General features: G+C 42.9%; 1 protein-coding gene across 2 annotated transcripts in view; it reads left to right on the top strand.

The window, feature by feature from the left end:
- Nucleotides 1–860: 860 nt before the first annotated feature.
- The window catches only part of LOC104146066 (cysteine-rich protein 3-like), a 43,928-nt gene continuing 34,436 nt past the window's right edge, over nt 861–10,352 (top strand). The window contains exon 1 of one of the 2 annotated variants that reach the window (XR_011137843.1): nt 861–1,176. Coding sequence is in view for 1 of the 2 variants with exons in the window: in XM_009677941.2 (XP_009676236.2) it covers nt 999–1,176 (178 nt within the window). In the remaining variant the exon portion in view is untranslated. The remainder of the gene's footprint in view (nt 1,177–10,352) is intronic. The other variant, XM_009677941.2, reaches the window with a different exon arrangement.

Below are 10,352 nucleotides of genomic sequence, written 5' to 3'. Positions count from 1 at the left end.
CCCAAAGTTACAGCAGCTGCGCTTATATGAGCAGGTGAAAAGTCCTCCATAAAGTCTGCAGCAAAGCAGAGACTTGAACCTGAGTCTTACTAATGCTGTCACTTATTCTTCCCTACTCTGCTAAATAAAAAAGGAAACATGTATCTAACTCTTGCAGTATTTTGGAAATCTAAAAATTATTCTCATCTACGTATCAAACACTGCTAGAGAGAACTACGGCAAGCAGGGCACTCTCTGGGCTGGTGGGCCCCACATGATCCCACTTAGCACAGACCTACCGACCATCAGCACATACCACGAAAAGCATGGTTTTGGAGTGTTTCTGAAGAAACGCAGGTTATGAAGGGTGATGTTCAGGGCCACCAGGGAATTCAGTTCACTGTACGTACACTGTGTGTGTTGCCGAGATACTCACAACCACTGGATGCAGCTGAGCTGCTGTTTCTTCTTCGACTGTATGTATCCAAAGGGCCTAAGAAGTTCAGACAGGTGCCGAACTGAACCTGCTCTCTTTCTACTCATGCCTTTCACAGCAGGGGTGCTCATCAGCCCAGCCTTCCAGCAGGCTTTTAGATATCCTCAAAGACTGACCTGAGCAGTCACATACAGTTAGACCTCCCTTCCCCACCCTCACATGTCTTCATAATACTATAAACTTTTTTGCTAAAATAGCTGTGGTACTTTTAAATTAGTTTTCCAATTCATGTGCATTTCTTCAAACATAATGAAAAATTAAACTTAAGGATTAATTTGTTACTAAGTGTTCCTGTCTCTTCAAAGAGGAAAAAAAATTGTCAGTGAGACAACTTTTGGTTTTGGCGTTCTTACAAGAGGTACTTACGTCAACAGCATCTCAGCTAAATGTGAAGAACAGGCATGGAGATGTAACCCAGAACTTCTCATGTACTGGTGGAGAAGAAGAGTTTCTAGGCTCCAGTTTTGGTTTAGCTATTTCTCTTTGAATTCAATTTTTCATACTGCAGTGCCTTCATTTAACTATGGCCACAACATCCTACTTCAAAAGCAAAACACGTCATCTTGCTGTTGGCCATCGTCTTCCTGTTGCTCAGCTGAAGGCTGCTGTTTGCATAAGCTGTGCTGAATCCTGCGTGTTGCACGGAGCAGTCCTCAAAATGATTTCTTATTGTCCCATATGTGGGAAGCCTGTTTACTTTGGTAAGTGTCTACCATTGCAAATAATTTATGTTTTATTATGTGTTTTTATAATGGAATTTGAAATCAGGCACTTTTTGTCTTGCTTCTGTTGCATTTGCATTCATAATTAGTAAGCTTCCATTCATAATGGTACTTAATGAGACATCATCAACTTAAAATGTAATCAAACAGCCAGTTCAGAGTAGTCGTGGTAGTTGCACATGTTTCTGACTTGCTGCATCACAGTATTTACAGCCATGCTGTCCCATTTTACTTGTTTTTTCCCCTTGATGGGTGTGCAAAAGATATATATGGGCAAGGGAAACACACAGGTATTTTGAAGAGAGGGTGAAATCAATGAGATTAATTGCGTTAAGCGATGCCAAAAGTGCTTAGCAGAGAAAACAAACCAAGATAGATTGGCAATGTCTAGTCTTTCTGCTACTGTGAACATATATGTTAGTTTAAATGTCCAAGCAGCTTCATAGATAGAGTGATTTTAAGCTGGTGCTGTTTCTTTAAACACATTTCAATATCATCTGTTCACAGCTCACTGGATATCTGGATAAAATGTCTGGAGATGACCTCCCTAGAATTAAAGTGTTCATATAAATCCTTCTTGCTTGTGCACTTTTGTGTTCTGGCCTCAGGCTTGTTACTACTTCTGCTTCTTTCTGCTAAAATAATCTGAGCTGCTCCCCAAAGATTTGTGCAACAGGGCAAGTTCCTACTCTGGTGTTGCTATAGTATTTACCCATATTTGTAACCAATAATTTGCACACGAAGCCAAAAGGTCCCGCTGCACTAAGAAATGGGCTACCTTGCTCTCCTGTGTGGCCAGAGATAGAGGACACTGGAGGGGTGTTCGGTGAGGCTAAGAGCAAAGGGGACCACAATACTGCCTGTCTCCCATTGCCCCCTGGAGTCCCCAGGGAATATCCTGGGTGTCCTATCTTCAGATCTGAGCGGGGAGAGCTGGATCCTGCAAAAAAACTTACCGTCAGTTTGCGATGCAGGACCAATCTGAGTGCAAGCGTTACCTCATTCACTTGCTTGCAGCCCCACCGGTACCCTGAAATGGCCTCAGGGAAGGCACAGCTTGCGCGGGCGATTCTCTGAGCATCTTCAGGCAGCCACTGTACATTCGTGACTGCTGCAAAGTCGGGTGGCCAGGGCACCTGCGTCGCAAGGGGCAGTCTTAACCCACACAGTCCCTGTGAAGCTCACATAACCTTTGACAGCTCCTCCAGGTCAAACTGCTCTGACTGCTTCCTAGTTGCTGTTTGGGGAGGAAAATACCCACCACACTCCGCAGCACAGGCTGGGTCCTGGGACTCTGGAGTGTGATTCTTATTGCATTAGTTCCTAGTAGTGACACAGAGTCTGCTTTTTTCTTTGAAAAAGCATTCTCTGCAATTTCTATTAGCTTGCGTAAGCACACACATGTGGGAAGAGGGAGAGGGTCGCTGTGCCCATCTCCCTCTGTCCCCTGTGACCCAGAGACAAAATATCTTCAAGTAATAAAGACTGATAATGTAAGGATTAAAAAAAAAAAAAAGCTTTGCAGGAGAGTTACAATCATTTTTAACATTGGTTTCAAAAGCCCAGAGAATTGAAAGTAGGTATGATGTTTGCAAGGGATCTGGCCTTTGAAAGCACAGCAGTGCACGGCCAAGGCCCTAAGCAACCAGCCCAGAGGGCAGGACGAGGTGCAAACAGCTCAGAGGAAGTAAGTGGGTGCAGCCAGGGGCAGCTGCAGGCTGGCAGCAGAACTGCAGAGGTAAACTGGGGGTGTAACGCCACTAAGAGGTGAATATTATCTCAGCTGGTGGTTTCTGTGTTTGGTAGAATCTAGCTCCATGTGAAATCATCTTTAGCTAATTGATTCCAATTTAACAGAGTTTATTGTGTGGGACTTACATCTTCTAAATATTATACCAAACTGACAGAAATCCCGCTAGTCAATGGAACTTTCTCATTTTAGTACAGTAATTCCTCTGCTACTTGCTCAAGAATGTGTCACAGTATTACTAGAGATGTTGTAGTTTGCTTTTCGGGGCAGCTCTTGTTTCACCAGCTTCATTATTTTCCAATGTAAAAAATGTTTTTTATGGCTTGCTTAAAATGTCATGGCTCAGTGTACAGTAACTGCACTATTTCCTGTAAGGTCTTCTCTGCTGGCAGCTAATGTATCTGCTTAAGTGGCTACAATAGTTTATGCTTTATTACAGCTTTTCTAGCTGAAATAGTTCAGTTTCTTCTTCTGATCTCATTCTCTGATTTTCATGGGTTTATAACTCAATCATGTAAAGAAACTTATACAGAGATTATTAGCCTTGCTTTTGTTATTAATAGGATGCAAAAGGAAAGGATTACAGCACTTTGAAGAAAGAGTTTGCATTCTTTTATAATGCTCTCAGCTATACAACTTTTTAGCTGCAAAACAGTTTAGTTCAAGGATAAATGTGGTACAAAATCCTGTTTGTGAAGCAGCAGCATCTGAAATGGCGTTTTGCAATGTTAGTCACTAATAATGTGCAGCACTGTTTTTTTCATCAATCATCACAGTTTTCTCTGTAAAACAAGGCTCTGTCTCTATAGTAAATGCATCCGTTTAAAACAGTTTTTTGCCTTTAAGTTCTTAACTTGAAAAGTTAAAAGTGATTTGATTAAATGGCTAAATCTTTGTATGGACACACTCATATTGATTTAAACCTGGTTACACTGGTCTAACTTCCATATACATATTTACCGAGGAAAACATAAGCAAAATAAAGCAGGCTTAAACAGAATTTTTTTTTCCATAGCCCTTTGCATGTATTCAGTTGCATTTGTTCAAGTATCACTGAGGAAAGTCCTGTTCCCATTGGGTTCAAATTTCAGAATTTCAGCTGGCTGCAATGGATCTATATTTCACCCTTATCATTACTTAAACAAGTGCAGCTTGGATACACATGTTCTTACAACAGAATGTCACACTTCCTTGCATGTTGCTTATGAACCGTATCGTACTGTACAGGTTCGTGGGAATGGGCATCTTCACTGCCCGACTTCCAAACGATTCCAGTTTCCACAGTCCGTCCCTGGAGTCAGAAACCGCTGACACCAGCAGCAGCTGTGACGGGGTGCCTCACAAAGCCTGTTTTCCTGTTATGACTTCCCCGATGTCAGTCTTGATATATTGAAATCAATGCTATTTTTGCCCTTTTTTTTTTTTTTTCTCACAATACTTCTTTACAATGGCAGTAGAGTTCAGTTCCCCTGTAAATGTTACGGTCCTTTTCAAACTGAGAAAACATATTTATAGAAATGAGCAATTAAAAAAACACCACATTTTGGAGTAAAAGCTTCAGTTTTTAAATAGAAATTCTAAATATGTGTATTTTGTCTGCTGGTACTCCAAACTTATTTTTAGTGCTAGGCTTCCTCATGCAAAAGAATTTCCATGGTAGAAACAATATTTTTCTTCTCGAAATCATCCTTTTCTGCTATGAGAAAATTATTCCTGGGCCAGCTCTAAATCTCCCCACCTCTACTGGTGCAATGAGTGGTAACTCATTGCTATAAAGCCTATTCTGCTTTTCCTTACCTTAATTTATGCAATGACATCACTAAAAGTTAACTGATGTGCCCGGTAACCAAGTGTGCAGATTAGCCTAAACTGTCATGCTGTAAAATTATTCAGCCAAGCTGCTGAGTGTCCCTGGATTTATCTTGACTCAAGGAGGCTTACGTGTGCTTCTTGGTGCTGTAGCAAGAGGAGCCATTCAAAAACTGTTTGCCAGTGAATTGCAGAAGGATTTCTCTGTTGTCCTGGGCACTGGTGAGAAAATGCGGGAAGGCACTGGAGGGCCATCAGCACTGCTCTGTCAACGTGCGCCCGCTGTGCCTCAGGTAAAGTCTCACTTAGGGGCTGTAAAGAGGCTCTCCTGAGTGAGATGGTCTTCAGTGAAAAACTAAAGACTCACGCTGGTGTCCCAGCTGTCTCTGTGGTGAAGACGATGTCTGAACAGAAATGGAAACCCAAGCAAAGGTCTGAGGCAGCAAAATCAACGGTTCCTTCACTCTGGATTTAAAAGAACCAGGATTCAACTCTTGAGTTGCCTGACTTGGATTCAAATCAGATGCCGCTGCCTTGAAGTTTCACTGGGAGAGAGAGGAGTGCTGCAGCAGCTCTGAGGTTTCAAAGAGCTCTTACAGCAGCCGAGCTGGGCCGCTGCTGCCTCTCGTGTCAGGATCCTGTTGAAGCGAGAGGTGTCACGGCACTCGTCAGGGCTAGTTTAGCTTCTGCCTGTGGCACACTCACAGTTTCAAAGTTTTTATGAATATCAGGTTAATTTGTCTCTCCATCCTGTCCTGTGGTTCTGGCAGATGTCATGGCCTTTCACCTGCTTCATGCTCCTCTTAGTAAAAAAGAAAACAGGTTTGATTGTTGTCACAGGAGTCAGATGGTTAATTGTGAAATAACCCTATACGTCTGCTAGGCCTGAAGTTGACGCTTTCACCAGCGTGTTTTAGCACCTGATTAATAGAGGTGTGTGAGTAGTCCAATGGACAGTCAATACAGCTACTTGCCTGACTGACAACTGGAGGAGTTTAACAGAATTTGCTCAGTATGTGAGTGTGCTTGGATCACACACTGTGACAGGCTGGTCACTGAACTATAATGTGGTGTCCTCTTCATTAATTGAGGGGAACTTCTTAATGCAGCATTTTTATATTTTGAGTCTGCACAATTACAAGATAGGGATTTAATATCCTTCACCTAATCAGGTCAAGGGCTGTAGAACGCGGCTAATGCTAGGGGGAGCAGGACAGGCTGAGCATTAACCAGGTTAGGGGAATGCCTGCATCCCTAAATGCTATCTGGGTCACCTTACTCCAGTGAGGCAGAGAACTGGTGAGAATCATAGGATTTTTCACTAATGTAAGAGTCTAAGTGCAGGCTTTTCTACTTCAGCACCACCCATTCTGTTTTCTGAATTAAGCCTGCCTATTGGCGAGGTTTGGTACACTCTAGAAAGCCACAGTCACATGGGCAGAGGAAACATAAGATGTTGACAGGAAAACAAGAAGTGAAGCACTTCTGGAGAAGAGGCTTCAAACCACCAACAGCAAATACCAGTCCTATCATAATTATAGTGCATTACACTGTGTACTAGCTTCAAGATAGCATGCAGAGGACCCACAGACCAGAACCACATCTGCAGGTGCAAAGCACTAGTAGAGCGCAAGATGCATTTACGACTAGGCAACAGAGAACTGGGTTGAGCTTGCTTTCTTGTTGGCTGCTTGGCTTCTTCACGTGCTCCTGTTGAGCACATTCTTGCACCAGATTGCTACTGACTTGTTTGTGCTGGGAAGTGTTCCTAATTGCCATTAGTGAAGGGCTCTCCAATCTGAGATGACAGTTCCTGCCAATGCCTTGTGAGCAATCTGTCATTGGGCTCCTTTTCCATTTTCTGTACCAGCTTTGGATTCTAGTCACCCAATCAGAGCAGAAGTATGATTCAAGCAACCCATTTAATCTGATGCAGATGATCACATCTAATTCAGCGGATCAGATGTCAACTCTTGAGTTAGTCCCTTTAAACACTTGCTACGCCCCTGCAAAGTAAAATTCACCTGTACCATGCAATCCAATTGACTGACTTCCACATCTATCTCAGGATATGGTGATTTGCATCCAAGAAATGGCTTCGTCCTCACAGACAGCTTGCCCACCAACTACTTCTGGATAAATTAATTTTGTCAGTGAACTCTGCAGGGTGACTTGTTTGTTATTCTATTTGCTGTGAATCATATTGTGGGACCATGCATTAAGACACAACTGATCCTTGAAATAAATAGTACACTAAGTTGATGAGCTTGGCCTCAATCCTGTTCAGCTCATTAAGGAGGACAGAAGTGATAAGTGAACATGTGTCAGTGAAACCCCTGAGCTTTGGTTGAATCACAGAATCACAGAATCATTTAGGTTGGAAGGGACCTCTGGAGATCATCTAGTCCAACTTCCCTGCTCCAGCAGGGACCTCTAGAGCATATTGCCCAGGATCACGTCCAGACAGGTTTTGAATATCTCCAGGGAAGGAGACTCCACTACCTCTCTGGGCAACCTGTTCCAATGCTCTGTCACCCTCACAGTCAAGAAGTTTTTCCTCAGGTTCAGATGGAACTTCCTGTGGTTCAGTTTCTGCCCATTGCCTCTTGTCCTGTTGCTGGGCACCACGGAGAAGAGGCTGGCCTCATCCTCTTGACACTCCCCCTTCACATATTTAGACACGTTGATGAGATCCCCTCTCAATCTTCTCTTCTCCAGGCTGAACAGGCTCAGCTCTTGCAGTCTTTCTTCCTAGGAGAGGTGCTCCAGCCCTCTAATCATCTCCGTAGCCCTCCACTGGACTCTCCCCAGTAGTGCCATGTCTCTCTTGGACTGGGGAGCCCACAGTTGGGCACAGTACTCCACGTGAGGCCTCCCCAGGGCTGAGGAGAGGGGCAGGATCACCTCCCTCCACCTGCTGGCAACACTCTGCCTAAGGCACCCCAGCACACCCTTGGCCTTCTTGGCCACAAGGGCACACTGCTGGCTCACGGTCAACTTCTTGTCCACCAGGACTCCCAGGTCCTTCTCTGCAGAGCTACTTTCCAGCAGGTCAACCCCCAGCACGGGTGCATGGGATTATTTCTCCCTAGGTGCAGGACCTTGCCCTTCAGGAGGTTCCTCTCCACCCACCTCTCCAGCCTGTCCAGGTCCCTCTGAATGGCAGCACAGTCTTCTGGTGTGCTAGCCTCTCCCCCCAGTTTAGTATCGGCAGCAAACTTGCTGAGGGTGCACTGTGTCCCTTCCTCAAGGTCATTGATGAATAGCTTGGTGTCATCAGAAAGTGAAGATAAGACCTCATTTAATACAATGAAGCCTGAAGAAATTCAGATCCTTGCTTTTGCTATATAGATGAGCTGAAGGTAAATGAATATACCTGGAGTTACAAGAAACTATAGTTTTGGTGAATATCACCTAGACTGTGCCTGAGAACGAGAATACCAAGGGGAGAAAGTGAAACATAGAACCCATACACATCTCTCATAAGATAGTGCTGGGAAAGAGCACTCTCAGCATACCAAGCTGAGTAAAAGTATCACATAGAGGTTAATGCCATCCCTGCCAGAAACTCAGAATCATTTGTGGGGTTTCAGAACTCTCCCATCTACTAGTACAGGTTAAATTGCAAGGATGTTCAGCTGGCTGGAGAAGGAGTCATCCATTCTCTCCTCCTCTACTATAGATCTCTGCTACTAATTCAAGAAAGTGTGCAAGTTCATGCTTTTATGTAACTTCCAATTATTAAGATTATTTATGCAAGTCTAGGTACCACATTCAGTCCTGATATAATTAGATGGAAAGCTAGTTTGATCTATCAGAACTGAACTTTGTCTTGGTCCACACCTTGAAAATTTCGTCTACAGTTTTCACTTGGAGTCACCATAATCTATGTTTGCAGCATCAAAGTTCTTTCTACAACAATTGGTTGCAATGCCTTAGTGTGTTGTTATCTATGTCTTTTGATAGCAAATAAGAAATAGAACCAATGAGCACTAAGAGGTCAAATAGCATAATTTCCCAATTAGCCGTTTACCAAAATTCCTGAGGTGGTATCAGCAAATCTTTGAGGAACACTTCCTTAGAATTTCACTAGTGTTGACCAAGATGCCATTAGCTTTCTCCAGGAAGAGTTGCTTCTTTAAATGTTGGCATATAAATGTTACAGCATAGCGAAAGACTTAGTGAAAAGCCAAACAGAAGTTGTGGGCTACATTCCCAGGTGGTGTAAATCAGCAGAGTGCTATTGACTTCAAGATTAACACTAACTAGGGATCTGGCCAATACATTTGATCTGCAAATGAGAAATCTAACAGCATGAAATGCATAATGATTAACTCAGACAGAGAAATGCAAGCTAATTGAACAGAAATGAGGAAAAGGACAGTTCTGCACTTCTGGTCCTGCTAAGAAGATACGGTTCAGTTCTTTGCTCTGCAATAGAAGCTCTTCTGAGCAAGTCAGTCAGCTTCCTGGACATGTTTCCAGCATGCAACACATCTGATGGACATCTCTTAGTGAGCCACTGTGTTTACTGAGCATATATAGCTGTGTTAACATCATGTTAGGCCTGAGCCAAAAGCTTTGCCTCTCAGCAAGGCATGTATATATTCCTAAGGTATGCATATATTCCCTGTAATAGCACCTTATGCCAGCAGAGGTAAAAGTGACAAAGTAATGCTAAGGAGGAAACTCAGCACATCCTTGATGAGTATGTTTTGAACATTTGAGGGTATGATTGTCTCTAGACTAGAGGCAGATCTGGTATCAGATGCACACAGGTAGTTCCCAGATGTGCTAGTATTTTTGGCAACATGGCCTGCCACTAGGTCTCCTGTTTCTAAAGATTAACTGCCTTTATATCTTCTTTGGAAGTGATTTTTCCTACAGCATTTCTCTCCCCCTTTCTCTCCCATTCCTGCTGCAGTTTTCCCCAGCAGCTGATTACTGGCAGTAAAGTAGGCAGAGTATACCAATAAATACTGTATGATATAAAGAATTGCCACAGCTTTTCAACAAACCTCTGTCCCTGAGAGAAGTGGCATTGCACACCTAGCCAGCTCATTTTCCAGTATGTCTGGGAATCATGGTTTGTTTTGTTCATAAAGAGTGAAGGCTACTTTGTGATATAAAGTGGAAGCTATTTTCAAACATTAAAAAAAAAATTGTACTGCAGAATTGTATGCCATTCTTTCATTATAGTTTACATGCTGAAGACTGTATGCATTAAACATTTCCCAGATCCCTTGCCAGATCCTTTGCCTTATGCAGTCACAGGCACTTTTGCAGAGTGGGTGTGAAAACACAGCCATTTAGAGCTGGTGATATTTGACCCCTGAGATGTAGATAGCTCACAGAAGCGATAAGAAATCAGACTATCCATTAGGTTAATAAGTGGGCATAGCTCTGTTGTGGATAAACTGTTTAAAAGAATCAGCAGTGACTGACGCCATGGATAATAAAAGTACATTACTGTGGTGTAGCAATTTAATGGGGGGACTGCTTTTTTTTCCATAGGAGATGATCACTTTATGCACAACAGCATAAAGTGTATATAAAAGATACAAAAAAGAAATGCATATATATAAATAAGGAATAC

This window comes from Struthio camelus, chromosome Z (genome assembly GCF_040807025.1).
Source record: "Struthio camelus isolate bStrCam1 chromosome Z, bStrCam1.hap1, whole genome shotgun sequence".
In the NCBI taxonomy this organism is placed as follows: Eukaryota; Metazoa; Chordata; class Aves; order Struthioniformes; family Struthionidae; genus Struthio; species Struthio camelus.
Note: the sequence above shows the minus strand (reverse complement) of the source record. Positions and strands in the feature narration are given on the sequence as shown.